The sequence below is a fragment of the Prionailurus viverrinus genome, chromosome C1 (assembly GCF_022837055.1).
Source record: "Prionailurus viverrinus isolate Anna chromosome C1, UM_Priviv_1.0, whole genome shotgun sequence".
Taxonomy (NCBI): Eukaryota; Metazoa; Chordata; class Mammalia; order Carnivora; family Felidae; genus Prionailurus; species Prionailurus viverrinus.
The window spans coordinates 136,580,778-136,601,407 of NC_062568.1; the positions used below are offsets into that span (position 1 = coordinate 136,580,778).

Below are 20,630 nucleotides of genomic sequence, written 5' to 3' on the forward strand. Positions count from 1 at the left end.
ATTGGACAAATGATTATATAAGTATAACCACATGAAGTGCAGTGAAGAGAAATGAAGAGTACCATGTGAGTATTTAAAAATGTATTCTCTAATGTAAGAGAAGTAAGAGAAGCTTTCTTGAAAGATCAGAAGAATGAGTAAGAATTTGCCACCCCATGGCAGGGCAGAGGAACAGGAATGGTGGGAAAGTCTTCCTGGAGGATACCTTGTATATGGAGTCTCTGGTGGGAAGAAGGTTAGCATTTTTGATGAAATAAAATAAAGGTAGATTAAGCTGCAAGTGTCAGAAAACTCAAAATGATACCGGCTTGAAAAAAATTACATGTGTTCCATATAAAAAGAAGTAGTCCAAAGCTGATCCAGTAGCTCCATCTTCATCAAGGACCTAGGCAACTTCTGTCTTATTGCTTTGCCCCACTCAGCATGTTGTTTCCATTTTATGGCCCAAGATGGTTGCTCTGGCCCTACTCATCACATCTGTCTTCCTGCCCACAGGAAGGAGGAAAGGGCTGAAGAACACAACTTCCCTTCGAAAGAAATCTCTTGGAAATGGCATGTGTCACCTTTGGTTATATCTTCTTAGCCAGAATTTTGTCACATGGCCATACCTAGCTGCAAACATTAGCTAGGACTTCCAGTACAATATTGAAAAGGAGTGGTGATAAGGGACATCCTTGCCTTATTCCTGATGTTAATGAGAAAGCTTCTAGTTTCTCTCCATTAAATATGATGTTAGCTATAGGTTTTTGGTGTTGTTTTTTTTTTTTTTACATGCTCTTTATCCACTTGAGGAAGTTCCTATCTATTAGTTTGCTCCGAGTTTTTATCATGAGTAACTGTTAGATTTTGTCAAATGTTTTTTCTACATCTGTTGATAGGATAATATGATTTTTCTTCTTCAGCCAGTTGGTAAGATGGATTACATCAATTGATTTTCAGACATTATGGATCTGGGTTGAATCCCACTTGGTTGTGGCATGCATTTCTTTTTTACATTGTTGGATTTGGTTTGCTTGTATTTTGTTGAGGATATTTGCATCTGTGTTCATGAGAGATATTGGTCTTTTCTTTTTTTTAATTTTTTAAATGTTTATTTTTGAGAGACAGAGATACAGGACATGAGCAGGGGAGGGGCAGAGGGAGACAGACACAGAATCTGAAGCAGTCTCCAGGCTCCAAACTGTCAGCACAGAGTCTGACGTGGGGCTCGAACTTACAAGCCATGAGATCATGACCTGAGCCAAAGTTCGATGCCTAACCGACTGAGCCACCCAGGCACCGCTAGTCTTTTTATTGTCTTGAGGTATCTTTGCCTGGTTTTGGTATTAGGGTAACACTGACCTCACAGAATGACTTAGGAAGCATTCCCTCTGCTTCTACTGAAAGAGATTATAGAGAATTGGTGTAATTTCTTCATTAAACGTTTGGTAGAATTTGCCAGTGAACCCATCTAGATCCAATATGTTCTTATGAAAAATTTCACCATGCAGAGATGTGAGCCCCAGAGGTAGGTGTGAGTGTCATTCCTTGGGTAACCTTACAACAGTTACTTAAGTGCATTAAACTTACTCTCTTTTTCTTTAAAATAGGGATACTACCACTTTATTATGACGGTGTTCAAGGTTATACAAACCCAGCACTGCCCAGCCTATAGTGAGCACTTAATAAATAGGAGCAATTTATTATTATTTTTTTTACTACCCTAGACTGACATTGTGTGTTGAATTGTTGAAGCTACCATTTCTTATATACTTTTGGAAGATAAGGGTACATAATTCCTAATTTCTTTTCTTTCTTGCTTTTTGGCTTTACGGATAGCTTAATCATACTTGTAGCTTTTTTTTTTTAACTTAGAGGAAAAAAATTCATTAAGGGATCTCAAAAACCAACTACTACTCTGGTATATTTGATGGTCAGAGATGCTCTATATGGAGTGTGTTTAATCATTGACCCCAGTGGGTCTTTGAAGTGCATCTATCCAGTCAGTTGATCATAGTGTGCCCTGTGCGTTGCTTTTTTCTTTGACCTTGGACTGACTCCTATAACACATGGCTGGAACTATAGCCCATTAAGTGGGATCTTCCCTGCCCTGACTCTGGCAAGATAAAAACCATAGATTCTAAGGTGAGGATTGCTTGTCCTTAGCAATCTTTAGGAAAGACTTTATCCTCTGATTTGTTGCCAGTGAGTTTTTTCTCTAGCCCTAGTGTGGTGATTTAAGGGAGATCCTGACAGGTGATGGTGGCATTGTAAGGAGGAGGGCAAGTCAAGCAGATTGCAGACATGTTTTGGGTGGAACCACAGGCCATTTGGAGCTTTGCACATACATACAAAAGTGGTGCTGAAGAGCTTTTTTTTTTTTTTTTTTTTTAAGTTTTTCTCTATAATCTCTACACCTATCATGGGGCTCAACCTCATGACCCCAAGATCAAGAGTCGGATGCTCTACTGACTGAGCCAGCCGGGTGCTCTGTTTTCAGTTTTTATTTAAATTCCAGTTAGTTAACATGCAGTGTAATATTAGTTTCACGTATACAATATAGTGATTCAACACTTCCATACAGCACCTGGTGATGATCACAACAAGTGCATTCATTAATCCCCATCACCTATTTAACCCATCCCTCTACCCTGAAAAGCATTTTTATATGTGCTCAATTTATGATAATGGAAAAGTCATGGCAGGAGGCTGTGAAACCAGTTCCCCAGAGTTGAGTAGGAAGTAGTAGGAGACTCTGGAGCTTTGGGGTGTGAGATATACCAGACACCCCTCTGCAGTTGGTGAGGACAGGAGGGGAAACAGTAGGGGGAGCACCTGCTCATACTGTTTGCCCTACATGGGGACTTCAGGGACTCCTATGTCCCTTACCTGCTGCCTTTGCCACTGTGACATCTTCCTTCACCACCGCTGTTTCTCAGAAAGCAGCTGGGGACAGTACAGCAGTACAGAGAGCAGCAGTGATTATTTGAGAAGGTACATACTTCATTTCAGACCAGATAACTATTATCAACCTAGACAATTTCCATGAGTTCTGAAATAGACTTGGCACACTAGGCAGGGTGTCTTCTTATAGTGTAGCAGTGGGGCTGCAGGATTGCCTGGTTCTGAATGACATTTGCATTTTAATTTTGCACTGGGTCTGTAATCCTGGAGAGTACTTTTACTATGTATAAGTCAGGAAGAACCCGTTGGGAGTGAGTTTAAGTCTTTTATCAGGTTCCACTTGGAAGGCTGCGGTTTAGTGGACGCTATATGATCAAGTCTCAGTCTCCCCACGTATCCAGTGGAGACAACACCAAGCTTGCAGAGATATATTATGGGTTCCTCTTTCTTAGATGTCTCTTTCTGTCAACCCAGCCAGTGTGCAATGAGGCCCAAGTAGTACCTCACATCACTCTTGCCCATATTACCTCCTTACAGCCGAATCCAAGTCTCTAGAATGGTGCCTCAATCAACAGTCAGGGAGGAGGCAGTTTTTGTTGTTGTTGTTGTTGTTGTTGTTGTTGTTGTTGTTGTTTGTAAGCCCAGTGATTCCCTTCACAAATATTTTTTGAGCATCTTCTACATGCCAGATGCTGTGATCGGTGCTGGGGACACAAAGATGAGTAACCCACAGTCCGGGAGGTCATACTGTACCAGCAGGGACAGATGTGTATACACTGGTGGTTACAGTGTAGACAATGAAACCGCAGAGATGGGCAAAGAAATTATGAGAGGATGGAGGAAGAGTACCTCCCTCAGCTTGGGGTGTTTGTTGTGGGGACAGAGTTCGAGTGGAAGAGGAATTTGGGTAAAAGAAAAAAACTTAAATAAAGGCATGGAGTTAAGAAACATCATGGTATCTTTGGAGAACTTTCAGCCAGTTGGGGTTGCTGGAGTAGGTTGGGGTGAGGCTGGAGAGAGAGGAAGGGACTGATCAAGAAAGGCCTTGTGTGCCTGGTGGAGGAGCTTGGGCTTTCTTCATAGGCCAGAAGTCCTTAAGGGACCGGACATGCCCACAGAGATGGGAGGGGCAGGCATTCATATTGGGAATAACCATCCCACTGAGCACCCTGGGTAATGTGGGTGGTGCTTGCATGGAAGGTGACTTGGAGAGCTGGAGACCAGAGTCACCTTTTAGGAAGATCTGCAGTTGTCTAGAGACAGAGGTGATGAGAATCACAGAAGGTAGAGCTGGGCAGGAATGGATGTTAGGATTTAAGTTTTGATGATTAGAGGAAGGGAGAACCAGGAGGCGGGAGCCGAGTATTTCCAGGATTCTACTTTTCCTATTTGAAGCTCTACTCATATGCTTTGCCCTCTCTTGGGAGGATTTTTCTGACCTCTGGCCCAAATTTTGCCATACAACGCTGGCCCCAATTAGCCCTGCTCATTATATCTTGCTTTGTATTGTTCTTAAGTTTGTTTTGCTCTAAGAAGGGGGAAGTGCTTAAAAAGTTGAGACTGTATCTTATACTTTTTTGGTGCAATTTTAGGTGTTTAATGTTATTTATGCATACTGTTATTGGGCTTTAGGCAATTTATTCCATTTACTTCTGGTTTTCTTCTACGAGAGGAAGGAATTGAACACAGATGTCAAACGGGAGGTTTCCTCCATCCAGAGGAATACATTCGTGACTTGTGTATCTAAAAGGGAATTTAAATAATCAAATACACATCAAAATCATCTGAAAGGAATTCAAGAGATGGGGGTTTTAGAATAGGTTAAGCTTTTTTGCCATTCAGTTCTGGAAAGAACTTACCTGGAAAGGTTCCTAAAGGTTGGCAGTGGCTTGATCATCCAGACTAATTAATTTAACTGTAGCACAGTTAATTGCTGTTTCTGAGGGGTTTGTGTTTATGATTCTTTCTGCAGATCCAGAGCCCGGGACCCAGTGTGAAGTGTCGCCTGTCAACGCCTCCCATCCTGTCCAGGCATTAATGGAGAGCTTCACTGTTTTGTCGGGGTGTGCCAGCAGAGGCACGACGGGGCTGCCACAGGAGGTGCACGTCCTGAACCTCCGCGCTGCTGACCCAGGGCCTGACCAGCCTCAGAGAGAGGTAGGCATAGGCACCAGCTTTCTACTCACTGCCCCTCTGAGTTTGTAAAGACACTTCTCTGTTTTTCCATTCCGGGTTTAGCAAGGATGCTCATGTGTGAATATAAGTGGGGAGGAGGGGACACAGTGTACGCAGATTGCTCTCTAGACTGGGCAAGTCTAGGACATCATTCTGGAGAGATTTTTCAGCCTTGTAACTTTCCTGGCTACCCCTATTGGAAAGAATGTTCTTAAGAATTTCATCTTTTAAACATGGCTGTCAAAAAATAAAATAAGGTGCCATTTTTCTGTAATTGTAAGATGTCTTTCTCATCTCCTCCTGTGTCCCTGTGTTTCTCATTTCTTTCCTTTGTCTTATGAACCTGCTGCCCCTGCAGGATGAGTCGGTGGAAATTGGAGAACTCTTTGAAATAAAGATGGTGGTACTTTGTACCTGAATGAAGAGTGCTGGAGGATAGCTCCTTATGCTATCTAGGCAGCTTTTTGAAGATAGTGCTGGTCTAGGTGATAGTGACGAGCCAAGCTCGTAGTGACTCAGTATTTCATCTGTCCTCAGTGCTATTTGAAGCACTCATACACTTAGCCCACGAAGTCCTATTATTATCCTCCTTTTACAGGTGACAGGTGCAGAAATAACTTACTCACACAAGGTCATCACTTTGAAAGAAAAATGGCCTCCTCTTTCCTGTGGCTCAGAAATGACCTAGTTTGTGGGTAATGGTTGTCATACTGGAATATAACACACAGTTGCCATTCTTTCTTTTTTTAAACTTCTGTGTGTCAGAAATGTTATCAATCAGGTATTATCCCTCCAGGGAGAGAGAAATCATAGTAAATCCTGATCACAGCGAAGTGTAGGGAAACTAATGCAGAATGGAATTTGTCTTTGCGTTTTCTCCTGGTCAAGGAAATTCATTTCCAGAATTATTTGTTTGTGTGCCTCAACCACTCTGCCTTTTGTGGGGAGTAGGAATAGGAGAGAGGTGAGGTGTCCAGAAGGAAAAGCAAACTGATTTTCATCTCATGAAAGTGTGCAGAGTTGGCTCATTTCAAAGACAAATCATCTAACCTTTTCAGCTACCCTGGAAATTATTGTTAATACACTTGGTTGCTTGCCATTGTTGCTGCAACACATATTTCAGGTCAGATTTCTTTATCCTAGCAATGTGTCTTTAATTCTTAACTTATGGGGGAGATTTGTGGTGGGAGGGAAAGGAGGAGGAGGAAATGCAGTTCCTGTGAAGCGTTGCTGACTCCAGCAATTCTTTAGCAGCAATAATTACTCATTTTATATGTGCTCTCTCAGAGGAACTAAGAAAGAAAAGAAAGTTTGAGCTATTACAGAAGCAGCAACAGCAGAAATTCTGGATGTTAAATTGTGCAGTACTGTTGTTGACTCTGAAAATAGATTCCAATAAGACGATTGAAGTAAAAGAAAAACACCTCCAGGAATGATAGCAGATTTCTCCACCGTTGCATTTTCTATGTTAGATTAAAATGTTCATGGCAGTAAATTACTAAATCAGCTCTTTCCCCCGGCTTGTTATTGGTGCAGGATCAACTGTAAGATGTATTATAAATCCACCCTTCTCTGACATACATACTCTGAGGGTACATAAAACTAGCTGGCATCCAGGGACGTAGTGTGTTCAGTGAGGGAGTAAAGAAATGGGGTCTGTAGGGGATAGTCTCAAAAATTTGTTTAAAAACCTAAACATTACTCTCCTTTCTTCAGTATTCATATAATACATGTATATGTATGACTTGGGGTTAGTGATTTGAAGATATTTTTGAGATGAGGCAACTGAGGGAAATTGCATCCTTTCTTTCTTTGGGGACTTTTTAGGAATTAGATGGTTGCAATTCATTCCTTTTTGAAAACAAGATTTTGGGATATGTGATCTTTGGAAATTCTATCTGGCACTGAGTTGCTCTCAGACGTTGGAGTATTTTATGTACAGATGTGAGTACATCAGAGTGGTTGGGCCCAACATCAGAGTGGTTGGGCCACGAGCGAATGAAAGAATGATGGCAAAATGGGGGTGGAGAGATAGTAAATATTAAATCTCTCATCTTCTCCATGTATGACTGTGCAGCCACGCAGTTTTTGAAATCATTTGAACTACATGTCCCCGCAGTTCCACTTCTCTAAGTATTTACCCAAAAGACATGATAACGTATGCCCACACAAAAACTTGTCCACAAATGTTGATGGCAGTGTCATTCGTATGAAAGAGTGGAAACAACCTGCATGTCCATCTACTGGTGAATGGATAAATAAAATGTGGTCTATCCACCCGATGAAGTGTTACTCATAAAAAGGAATGAAGTGCTGCTGTGTGCTGCCATGTGGATGAACCTTGAAGACATGATGCTAAGTGAAAGAAGACAAGACAGACACATATTCTGTGAATCCATTTATATGAAATGTCCATAATAGATTTATAGAAACGGAAAGTAAATTAGTGGTTGCTATGAGCTGAAGGGCAAAAGAGAGAAATGGGGGTTGATGGCTAATGAGTACCGGGTTTCTTTTGGAGGGACAGAAATGTTCCAAAATTAAGTGGTGGTGATGGTTCCCCGACTGCATATGAATATACTAAACACCACTGATAAATGTGAATATACTAAAAATGGTTGGGTTGCATTTTAAATGGGTGAACTTTTTTTAAACCAAGATTGCTTACTACCCCAACCTGAGGTCACCTAATTCTCTTCTCACTGGATAACTTGGTTTTTATAGATATCATGTGGTCTGTGCTAAAAATCACGGCTGATCCATATTTGGAGTAAGAGAGGAAGGACCAGAGGTAGCCTTTGTGCACGTCTCTACTGACCAGTGAAGGCAAATACTCGTCAAAGTGAAATGATGCCCTTATGTATAAATTAGCAAAAAGAGTGCCATGCTAGCTCCAAGGTATAACTGACCTTGACTCTGATGACCAAGGTAGTTGTTTTTCACCATTTCCCTCTTAAATTACTAAATCAGCTCTTTCCCGTAGCTTGTTATTGGTGCAGGATCAACACTAAGATCTATTATAAATCCACCCTTCTCTGACATTTTGCTAAATTCCTACCTCCTAGGCATCTTAAGGTTCTTCAGCTGAAGAGAGGCTGCTGCTATTCCTGTGTGAAGGAGGTGACAGAGCCCTACACCTGGAAGTAATAACTGCAGCAGGTTGACAAGATTTGGGGAAATAAGTTACGCTTAAGTCAGAGAAACAGTTTTAGAGGCCAGCAGAGAATTTGTGTCAGAAACTCGCTTGTGACAATAATGTATACAAAGCCTTCTGTAGCAAAGCACTGCTTTGCCACTGGCCTCCCTGCTGGGTTCTCCTCAGGACAGTGCAGAGACCTATAATTGTATTTTTCATCTGAGACCACACCTCTCATTTGTAATCATTGGTTTTGGAAACAACAGGCCTGGAAGTGAACAGGAAACTTGAAAAAGACTCTCTGGCGACAGAGAAGGGCAGAAGACAGTAAACAGCCCAGAGAGATCAGTTTTGTCTTTAGGAATAAGCAGACACCGGTGTCATCATTTTCATCCTGTGAAAACCAGCTCTCGCTCTTTGCCTTCTAAAACGTACCCGTCCCCCTGTCAGAGTTTGGGCCCTCGGGGTGTTTCCTGATTCCTGAGAAGGGTTATAGCACCACCAGAGGCTTGCTTACAGTAACGTACTTTCATTAGTTGCTGGAATGGCAACAATTTTGTTTCCTATCTAATTTTTATTGTGACCTGCTTTTATGTGGCCATGTGTCTTTTCTATTTCCGACTTACCTAATTGCCTGTTTACTATGAAAAGCTGCTGAGACCAAGCCCCTAGTTAGCATTACCTACGTATATAAAAGACATGGTGTTTAAATTTGTATATTTGTCTTGACATTAAAGCAGTAACTCTTAATGTCTATTCCAGTAACTGGTTGTATGGAGGAAAGATCTGGAAGGCTCATTGTCATGGGAAAGGGACCAGGTTTAATAACTTTATCCCTCAGAAAGTTCAGAACCGTTCATACTTTCATGTATTTGCTTATTCTCTGCCTCATTCCAAAGAAAGGATTTGGGATAGGCTTACAGTAGACATCTCAACAGTGTAAGCAGAAATGCAGGATGAGGACAAAGCAAAAAGAAAAGCATAGTTGTTGGCTCTATGGGTTAGTGTGTTTGGTATGGTTGAGTATGAAATTTGGATCCACATGTCTTGGCAGGCGGGGCCAAATGGGATGTGTGGTTAATCACACATGTGGCTGCAAATCACTTTTACTTTGTACCTTCTCGAGGACTGTGGCATAAAGTTGTTCCTTCCCTGCTTTTTAAAAAAAATTTTTTTTGATGTTTATTTAGTTTTGAGAGAGAGAGACGGAGTGTGAGCAGGGGAGGGGCAGAGAGGGGGGGAGCCAAAGAATCCGTATCAGGCTCCAGGCTCTAAGGTGTCAGCACAGAGCCCTACAGGGGGCTGGAACTCAAGAACCGTGAGATCATGACATGAGCCTAAGTCGGATGCTTAACCAACTGAGCCACTCAGGTGCCCCCCCACCCCTGCTTCCTTTTGAGGGCAGGAAAGACCACAGTTGGGAGAAAGAGAAGCAAGTAAGCACATCTCTCTGAAATGCTAACTGTTCTGCTTGCTTCTTAACAGTTCCCATGCCCACTGAGTTACAGTAACAGCGACGACCATGGTGATGGTGGTGGTGAAGTGTCTGCTGGGGGCTGGCTACCTCCCTGGCACTTGTATTATTTCTGCCTGTCCTCATTGTCACCAGAGAAAGGAGCAAGGCTTAGGGAGGCAGTGGACGCTGGGTCGGTTGGACTCTTCTAGCACAGGCTTTCCCCACTCTTCCCATCCACTTCCCTTCTACCTTCCGATCTTACCTTGTTCCCGGCTATGAAACCTGCTGACCACTCTGGCTCCACCTGTTAGGTGAGCCAGCTGATCTCCTACTCAGGGTTTGGGTTTCCTGCATAGGTTTGTGACAGCTCATTCCAGTGTCCCCAGTCCCTTTTCATTCCCTTCTTGTGGCTTTGGGGCAGTATTAAGGTTGGTCTCTTGCTGTCTTTTTTCCTCTCTCATTTAGAAGATTATCACATCATACATTAGTAATTCTAAAATGCAGGAAACTGAGGATCCCTTGCACTCTACGTGGCCATTAATGGCCATACCAAATGCCACCTCCCATCTGTCCTTCATTGTTGATTATTTCCTTCCCTCCCTCCCCCCATAAGGCTTTCAGCTGCCTTCACAAAAGTAACCCACCTGTCCTCTGCTTCCATCCATGACTTCTTGTGACCAAACTTGCTTGAACCATGTGATAAGGGAGAATGAACAAATTAAAGGACTCTTCCTGCTATGAATGAAATAGGCGAGCTTTATTCCATGGACTTTGACTTCTGATTTGACATCTTTTTTGCTTACTTTGAGGAATCTGGCAGTTCAGGAATTAAACATTTTGGAGATCACTACTACCTACCTACTCACCTGTCTATACATAGTCTTGTCTCTGTTTCCACAATGTTAGTAGGTGAACAACATTTCTCTTCTCCCTCAGTTATTTTTTTTTTAATTCTTAACGTTTATTTATTTTTGAGGGATAGAGAGAGACAGGGAATGAGCCAGGGGGGCGCAGAGAGAGAGGGAGACAACAGAATCTGAAGCCGGCTTCAGGCTCCGAGCTGTAGGCACAGAGCCCGACGTGGGGCTTGAACCCATGAACCGTGGGATCATGACCTGAGCCGAAGTTGGACACTTAACTGACTGAGCCAGCCAGGTGCCCCATCTTCCCCCTCAGTTATTAAAATACAGACAGAGCAGCCCAGGGGTGAGTGGAATGGGCCGTGTCTTACCTTTACTCATCACCACCCAAAGAATGGATACAAAATTACAAGACTGGCTTTTTGGAGACTACCTATGTTGGAGCAAAAATATCAGATGAACACGAAAACAGTAGCATACTAGCTACATTCCTTCTCTGCCTGGGACATTTTTTCCTCTGCAGTTATTCATGAGTGATTTGCCAGTGCTCGTCTTGTGTATGTGCAGAAAAAAATCCAAATAAACTCAAGGCTGTTAATGTTTCAGAGATCTTACATGTAGTATATGCTTAGCAAGTGTCAGAGTAAACCGCTCACACACAGACATTGTATATTGGTGAAATTTAGTTACTAAACAAATACCTTCCATGTATAAATGCTGCCTGGTGTTTGTTTAAATGGAGATTGTTTTGGAAATCACTCCAGCATTTTAGGTGAGATTACCTCTGAACTGACCATTTTGTGCAGATCTACAGCAGATAGAAAGTTAAACTGACAACAAGGGTCACATTTCTCTATTCATTTGAGTGCTGCTGTGGAACTTATTTCATTAATTTGAAAGACAACTGAATCTGACTCCCATGCAGGATTGGAGGCTCTAAATAAACAGGCCAGTCACATCATTTGAAGGGAGCTGCCCCTTCACCTGAAGATACTCAATACAGTTTTTTTTAAGTTTTTACTTATTTATTTTTGAGAGAGAGAGGGAGAAAGAACAGGCGGGGGAGGGGCAAAGAGAGGTAGGACAGAGGATCCCAAGCAGGCTCCAGGCTCCATGCTGACAGGAGGGAGCCTGATGCAGGGCTCTAACCCACGAACCGTGACATGACCTGAGCCAAAGTCAGATGCTTAGCTGACTGAGCCACCCTGGTGCCTGAGGTACTCAATACACCCTGCTGGGCACTATGAAGGTGCTAGGCTAGGAGCAGGGTTGGGGACAGCAAGGCAACTAGACCTGGCTGCTGGCTCAGCAGAGGACAATGCAGGCCAGTTTAGAACGGGCCACACTAGTGAAGGATAGTTTCTAACATGTTGGGGCAAGATGTTGAATCAGAAATTATAGCCAACTCTGAAATAAGAACTCTTCAGAAACCCCGTTTTGGAAGTGTAGAAAAAAGTAAAAGCAGAAATCAGAGCGATAATAGTAAACATCAGGGGTTAGCAAACAAATCGGGACACAAACCAAGTGAAAAAGTTACAGCATTCCTACCAAGATGCTGGCTGGCCACATTGCTTAAACCCTGTCATTTATCATAGTAACGTCCAGATGCTGTGAAATTGCCCTCCGAAAGCACTCCTTCTTGCCCCACCAGGGGGACTGAGCCTGGTTGGTCTCTGCCATCTTAGCATGAGGTAATGCCGGGTTAAGTTCTTTGCTGCTTGAGAGGTGACAGATTAAAAAAACCTTTCATGATTGCCTCTTCCCCAGTCTGGAGAAGAGACTGCCTGGACCCCCTTTAAAATTTTTGCAGCAGCATTTTCCAACCAGCGTGGTGTTTGTCTTTATGGAGGTTGGGATTACAGCCCTGATCCATACCGTTGTTGCCATGGTAATTCCTCTTGACTTTTAAAAAATTCTAATTTCCTAAAAATGTTGTTAGAAAATGTTTTTACAGGAGCCCCCTCTGCATTTGAAAATGGGATTTTTTTTTGCTTTTAGGACTTTTTGGAGAGTATTTTAACAAGCAGTAGACCAAAGTACGAGGCAAGTCTACAAATCTGAGACCCAGATGTGCTGATTGGGCAAATGCCCAGCTTGTGTGTGCAGTGTCCAAATCTCTAACTTGTACTTTCTTGTTTTCATTGCTTATCTGCTATCTTGACATTTTGTTTGAGAGTAAAAAGAAATTTACTGCTAATATCTCTGATTAAACTACTCAAATTCTGCAGAAATGTTTCTTAAATCCCTTTCATTCGTTCCCCCACTGTGTTTTCTGAGTGTTTCTGTGAAAATGAGCACAGAAATTATTTAATTATTTTACTTTATTTATTTTATTTTTACTTTTAATTACTTTAATTATTTTACTTTTCTTTCTTCCACATTGAAGATGCCAGGTGTGAATGTGGCGCTGCTGATCATCTCTCCACGCTATTGTGTTTCTCTTATCCTTGTCTCTCCCACTTCTTGAATGAGTGAACATCTGTGCATCCTGCCTTTGCCTTCTTTCCTCTGCAGCCTGACTTCTGTTCTCCTGAGCTGATCTCTGATGATGCCCTTCAGACCGACTCATGGGATGCTGGGATTGGAGGGGTGCCCTGGAGACAGTCTAGACTTAACTACCGTACAGAGGAGACCGGGGCCAGGGAGTAAAGTGACGACTTGTTCACTGTCAAACAAGAAGTTGGTGCCAGTGCCGGACTGGAACGCAGAGGCCCTGATTCCTGTGGCAGAGCACTTTCTACCCCAGCACTTTTCCCCACTGTTACTCCTCCTCAACTCCTTTTTCTGCACCCCCTTTTCTGACATCTCTCTCTGGACTCCAGGATGTTACCTTAGCCTGGTTCACCTCCTTCCCTACCATCTGTTTTTCTGTTTCTTTCCCAACTCTTTGTTCCTTCTCAGAGGTTCTTGACTGGAGTATGGTCTTTGGCCTTTTTTTTTAAACCCTGTCTGTTGTCCCTGGGTCACTCATCTATTCTTTGGATTCTCTGGATTCACACCTCCATGCGAAAGACTCCCAACACTCCCTCCAGGCTTCTCCAGTGGAGCTCCAGTCAGGTCTCTAAAGAACCCTGCCTCCCTGGTCTTACCTCAAGCTCCCAGTCACTTCCCAGGCGTGTGCCTCTTGGTGAGTTACTTCATTCTCTAAGCCCCATATGCTCATCTGCAAAATGCAGATGATAGTAGCAATTCCTTAGAGAGTTTACTGAGGCTTAGAGATGGCTGTATGGCACTTAGGGCTGCCATGTGTGCCTGGCATACAGTCAACAATCAAATGCTAGCTCTTTTTATCATCTCTGAAATGGAATGTGAGCCGGACTTCTTCCCCCAGTGCTGTTTATCAGTCCAACTTCCCTGTCCCATCAGTGTCACTGCTGCCATCTGCCATAGGTCCTTTGAACCATCTTGGATTTATCCATCCCTTTCAGACCCTGTATTGGTCAGTCACCAGGTTTTATTGACATTTTCTCTGAAATATCTCTTGAATTTCTGTGTTCTTCTCCACTTACCCTGCAGCTTTTTTTTTTTTTTTTTTTTTTTTTAATTTGAGAGAGAGAGAGAAAGAAAATCTTAAGCAGGCTCCATGCTCGGCATGGAGCCCAGTTCAGGGCTTGATTCCAGGACCCTGGGATCATGACCTGGGCTGAAATCAAGAGTGGGAAGCTCAACTCACTGAGCCCACCCAGGCACCCCTTACCCTGCAGCTTTTTAAACCAGTTTCCTGGGACTGGTTGTTTCAGTCTAGCTTGTGAACCATTTCTTAAAACCAGTTTTCTCTACATAACATCTCATAATTCATTCATTTACAGACGCATTCAGTGAGAACCTACTGCCTGCTAGGTAGACATTCTGCTACATCCTTTTTTATTTAAAAAAAAAAAATTTTTTTTTTCAACGTTTTTTATTTATTTTTGGGACAGAGAGAGACAGAGCATGAACGGGGGAGGGGCAGAGAGAGAGGGAGACACAGAATCGGAAAGAGGCTCCAGGCTCTGAGCCATCAGCCCAGAGCCTGACGCGGGGCTCGAACTCACGGACCGCGAGATCGTGACCTGGCTGAAGTCGGACGCTTAACCGACTGCGCCACCCAGGCGCCCCTACATCCTTTTTTAAAAATGTTTTATTTATTTTTGAGAGAGAGGGAGACAGAGGATCTGAGGTGGGCTTTATGCTGACAGCAGTGAGCCTATGTGGGGCTCGAACTTACAAACCATAAGACCATGACCTGAAGTCAGACACTCAACTGACTGAGCCACCCAGGGGCCCCAATTCTGTTACATTCTTACTCATGTTTATGTCTTCAGAATTTACTGAGGATTGAGAGCAAATAAATTTTAATGCAGTGTGACAAATAATATGACCATTATTTGTTCTAAAATTAACAAAATTTTTCAGGAGCCCAACAGAGGCAGTGGTAATTCTATCTGCAGGTGTGGGAACGATTCCCAGAAGAGAGCATTTAATAAAGGGTTTGAAAGTCAAGTAGAAGTTCCTGGGCAGAAGGGAAGAGAGGCCTCAGTATACACAGAGGAGAAAGCAGAAACCACATGTAGAGGAAAAATTCCTCCATGTACATGTGTGTGGCTGGGGTACAGTTCAAGGAGTGCAAAACTGGCCTTTGGGCCAAATTCTGCCTGCTGCCTATTTTATATGTACATAATTTACATACCATAAAGTTTATTTTTCAGCTCTCCAAAAGAAAACTTTGTACCCATTAGCAATCACTCTCCATTGCCTGTGGTCCTACCCCCTGCCCTAGACAACCACCTTGAAGTAGAAATAAAGTCTACTTTATTTCTTTGTTTTGGGTATTTTATATAGGTGGAATGGTATAGTGCATGTGATTTTTATGACTGGCTTCTTTCACTTAACATAATGCATTTGAGATTCATCCATGTTGTAGCATGTATTAGTTATTTTAATTCCTTTTTATTTCCGAACAGTACTCCATTGTATGGCTGTACCGTTTTGCTTATCCATTCACCAGTGTGATACCTAGTTTTGTAAATAAAGTTTTTTTGTTTTTTGGGTTTTGGTGGGGTTTTTTTGTAAATAAAATAAAGTGTATTGGAATATAGCTGTGCCCATTCATTTATCTATCATCTGTGGCTGCTTTCTTACTACAATGGCAGAGTTGAATAGTGTGACAAAGCCTGAAAGATTGATGATCTGGCCATTTGCAGAGAAAGCTTGCCAACCATTGGAATAGAGGATGGGGACAAAATGGGGACAGTGGGGGGTGGGTAGGGTGGGCTGGGGCTCGAAAGTGGAAGATGAGAGTGGAAAGGCTGCATGAGTGAGGGTTTGGACTAACCCTGTGGATCCGTGTTTCTCCACGTGTATGTGGTATGTGAACCCTTTTCTTCCGAATCCCTCAGAGATGCTTCAGTGCAGATTCCATTGCCCCACACCTTTCTTCCTAATTCCACCTGAAGTTCCCTCTTAACTCAATCTGTGTCATGTTAGAAGCCCATTTCTAAGTCTTAACTCTACAGCAACTCTTCCTTGGTCCTTTATCCCTCTCCCTCTCCCTCTGTTCTAAAATTGCTCATTCCCCACCCCAGCACAGTCTGTACCTCCTCAGAGTATGGGATTGTGTATTTTCTTGTAGTATTTGCTGCTGAATCATGTGTTAATCTTGCACACCCAGCTGGTGAGTGGAGTCCTTAGGGGCAGGAACCAAATCTTGGACCTCTTTTGCTTTGTGCATATTAGGTTCTTGAATGATGCCAAGGTGTTATTTAAAAGTATCACTGTAAGTCTTCTGAAACTACTCCCCTTTTCCACAGTGTACTTTTATTTGATTTGCATTGTATTCGTGGACTTGGTGTTTTTGTTCTCAGGCCTCTCTTAACCACTCTAGCTAAGCAGGTATCCTCCATTTTGTATTATGGCTTTGATTTATTTTCCCTAATTAAATCTCATGCTATTGCAGTTTAAAGTATCCAGAGCCCTGTGTCAGTCTTTCCCCAGTCCATTTCTGAATTTTTGTTACATTTTTCTCTACTCTTACAGATTGTAGTCATCTGCTAGTAAACTAGTTAGTCCTTTCCCTCAGCTGGGTAAAAAGCTGTAAGTGGTTTTCAACTCCATGCAGCTCCCTTGGGTAACTCATATGACCTGAGCCAGATTTGAAGTAAGGCCATTAACAATGATCTGTCCTGGGGCCACCTGGGTGGCTCAGTTGGTTAAGCGACTGACTTCAGCTCAGGTCATGATCTCACTGCTTGTGGGTTTGAGCCCCACGTCAGGGCTGTGTGCTGACAGCTCAGAGCCTGCTTCAAATTCTGGGTCTCCCTCTCTCTCGGCCCCTACCCTACTAATGCTCTGTCTCTCTCTCTCTCAAAAATAAACAAAATTAAAAAAAAAAAAAGGAAAGAATGATCTGTCCTCATGATGTAGGGGATGATTCCCAGCCAATTCTTAATATGGCTGGAATTAATTAGCCTTGATTCCGCCAATTGAGAGAGGGCATTTTACTCTACCCTGTATTGTTAAATATCTAATAACTTGATTTTTTATTTTGTTTTTTTGCTCAGTGAGCACTTAAAATATCCCTGCCTGTATAGTAATTTGTTCCCTGTTTAATGTGGCTTTTTCCTTTGTTTACTCTGGACTCAAGTCTTTGTAGCTTGTTTTCTAAGTCAGCTCAAAAGTTGCTGGTCATTGGATTTGGCAGCGTTTTCAAGCTTTACCCACCAGAACCCTACAGGAAGTGGTGTGTCGGCCAGAAGAGTCTGTTTATTTAAAGCATGGTGTCCAGTAGAAGCAATCCATTTATGAGGGTCTGTTCTTAAAGATGCAGGAATCTGAATCTGTATTTGGAAGACCTGTTGCTTTGACTTCTATTGCAAATGTGTGCTCTGTCGTTTCCTTTCCAGACTGCCAGGGCACCTCAGCTAGACTGGTGGTTAATTGAAATAGTCCTTTCTGAGCTTCTTGGCCTTGTCTGAAATGCTAAAGTATCAATGTCCAGATACTAGATAGCTCTTTTAATCTCTTAAGAATAGGATTGAAAAAGATATTTTTTTATGAATTGCCTTTTATAAGTTTATTGGTCACTATTTGTTTAATGTTTATTTTTGAGACAGAGAGAGAGAGAGAGAGAGAGAGAGAGAGAGAGACAGCGTGAGTGGGGGAGGGGCAGAGAGAGGGAGACACAGAATCTGAAGCAGGCTCCAGACTCTGAGCTGTCAGCACAAAGCCCAGTGTGGGGCTCCAACCCATGAGCTGTGAGATCATGGCCTGAGCCGAATTAGATGCCTAACCAACTGAGCCACCCAGGTGCCCTACCATTTAAAAATATTCTGATAGGGTTTTGCTCTGCATGCCCTCTTGATTTAGAATGCTAAAACTAAGTTGAAATGGCTATGCTTTGACTCCTGGGTATGGTTCCTTGCCCACAGTCATCTGGTATTGTCTGGGTTCTAGTCCAAGACTATCCTGCAATAGTGCTTTATAGTAATGGCATTTTTTACCCAAACTCTACATAGAGTCGCTTGGCTGAAACTAGAATTTTTATACCCTTTGGGGGAAGACAGGCAAATGGCAGATATGATTTGGCTTCTATTGAAGATAGAAAGACTAGCTGGGTTTAACTATGAGCCAAGGAGAGTCACCCACAGGATCCAGGATCACTGCAGTAGCCTAATTCTTGCCTGGAGCCCAAATACCACATTGCACCCATTAAAGTTTAGATTCTCTTTGTTGATAACATGTGTACACTTAATCTGATTCTTTCTGAACTTGCTACGGCAAATTGGTGATGTGGATATAGTTTGTATGTGCCTAGCACTGGGCTTGCCACAGGGTAGGTACTCAGTACGTGTACACTGATTTAGATGGAAAGAGCATTCATTATCTTAGAGGTGAGCCCTTGGCAAGTGTGGCCTCCTAGTGATATGCACACATGTGCAGGTTCCTTGGGAGAGAGGGAAAAAGAGACCTCACAGCTGAGAGGACTAAGAAATGGAGGGTGGAGAGAAGATGGGATGTCACTTAGCTGTAACCGTGCTGCGGGGTGGGGGGTGGTCTTTTAGTGGTCTACAGTTGGATCTTTTTGTGAGGTGGAAGTTGTATTGAGATTTCTACTTCCAAATAGGTACAAAAGAGCTTTGACTTGCTTGAAGTCGGCAGTAAATTTAACAGTTAAGAAGTTAAGAACAATATTTTACACATCCCGCTGCTACTCCTCTCAACCTCAGGTCTATAGACATGCACTAGTGCTTTCCTTGGGAATCAGTAGTTTCTGAAGATCAAGGACAAGTCTGAAGTCTGAGGGAGCTGAAGGTCCATCTGGACATGGACATGCACACTTTGGTGTGGTATTTCTGGGTATTTAGGGTGTCCCCTTTGCTTGTCACTTTGAGTTGTAGATTTGGGAACCTTCCAAAGTCAAAGGCGATTGAAGAGTTTAATTTCCAATGATGAGTCACGCTTGGGCATTTTGCCTTTGTCATCTGGCCCCAGAGGACTTAGGGGGGCCAATTGTTCTCCCTTGTATTCTGAACATCCCCCCCCCCCCTCACCGATTTTATCTGGTGCAATTGGCCAAAAGGCTCTACCTGTTCCCCACTGTTAGTTCTTTCTGCCTAGCACCATTTAGAGGTTTTAATACTGGCCCTTTATGACTCTGTAAGTTATTAGTGCGTGTGTTGCTGCTTTGTTTCCTGCTTTCGTATGGGCTGAAGATTCCACTTTCTCTCCCCTTTATCGTTGCTGGTTGTTAAGATAGTGAGAATGTAAATGAAATGGTAATATTACCATTGTGAACAAGTCTTTCTCTGAAAATATTTTTTTTTCATTTTTAATGCTGTAAATATCTAATTCCCAGTGTTTTAGTTGGAAGCTGTTCAAATTTCCCAAATCATAAAATCTTTCAAAGCCTTCTCCAAGTTACTTTTCCTTGATTCCATTCTCCTCCTTTTTGCATTAAAAAAAAGAAAGAAAGAAAGAAAGAAAGAAAGAAAGAAAGAAACCCAGCCTATTTCCAAATAGGGAAATGACCTCTGTTTATTAGAGACCACAGTGGCATGGACCCCTAACTTGCTGTGAGCTTTTTTGATGTGTTTTGGAGCTGTGTACAAGAGTCCTGTTTAGTCCCGTTTTTGCCATGTGTTTTTATATACATTTCCTAAACACTTTCCCTGGCTCGGTACTATTACTGTGTATACGTCCTACATGTGTTTCCTATTTTTTATGACTCATACTTACGGTACTCATAAAGATTTATCCTTTATCTTGGCTCTGAGTAATGAGTCCACTTGCACGTTTCCAGCAGAGATGTGGGTTGGGACTTTTGTATTTAATCTTGCAGGGTAGGCCTCTTCAAGGCACAGTGCAGGAAACATGACATATTCATCTGAAGGCACTACTCACTTCTCCTCCCCAAGGGAACAGTCAGCTCAGTTTTTGTGAATTTATTAATTTGTATTTTCCAAGTTTTCCTTTCCCTTTGCCCCTTTTAGCCATTCTGCTGCTTATTGCGAGACCACCATGAGGCAACTAGATGGAACAAATGCTCTGCTCCTTTTCCCTGCTGGTCACTTTGTTAAAGGGTTTGGTGGAGAAAGAAACTGAAATAGTTAAGCTGAAATGATATCTGTATTACATGTGGCAGCAAACACCCAGGGGGTCTTCTTGGGTTCAAATACACATTCAGACCCAAGAGCCTGTCACAGGCCGCAGGTGGCTTTAGTCTACTTAAAGAGATCTAGGGTGGGGACCACAGCTTACAGCTGGGCAGCCTGACATCTCTCTTTTTCGGATGCCTTGTGACTGTCTGCACACCAGTTCATATCACCATCCAGAGCTGTCTAGTAGATGGCTCAAATGCCAGGAGATCTACATGGTATGAGTTTGTGTGTCTTGTCCTGGTTTAGAAACTTTATACCTCTGGGGCACCTGGGTGGCTCAGTCGGTTAAGCATCCGACTTCAGCTCAGGTCATGATCTCATGGTTTGTGAGTTCAAGCCCTGCGCTGGCTGGGCTCTGTGCTGACAGCTCAGAGCCTGGAGCCTGCTTCGGATTCTGTGTCTCCCTCTCTCTCTGCCCCTCCCCTGCTCAAGCTCTGTCTCTCTCTCTCTCTCTCTCTCTCTCTCAAATAAACATTAAAAAAAAA

At 42.8% G+C, this 20,630-nt stretch overlaps 1 protein-coding gene across 1 annotated transcript in view; it reads left to right on the forward strand.

Annotated features, from left to right (window-relative positions):
* TGFBR3 (transforming growth factor beta receptor 3) overlaps nucleotides 1-20,630 on the forward strand; it is a 209,634-nt gene that overhangs the window by 83,616 nt on the left and 105,388 nt on the right. Inside the window, exon 4 of the mRNA XM_047870799.1 lies at nucleotides 4,856-5,040. Coding sequence (XP_047726755.1) covers nucleotides 4,856-5,040 — 185 coding nt within the window. The remainder of the gene's footprint in view (nucleotides 1-4,855; nucleotides 5,041-20,630) is intronic.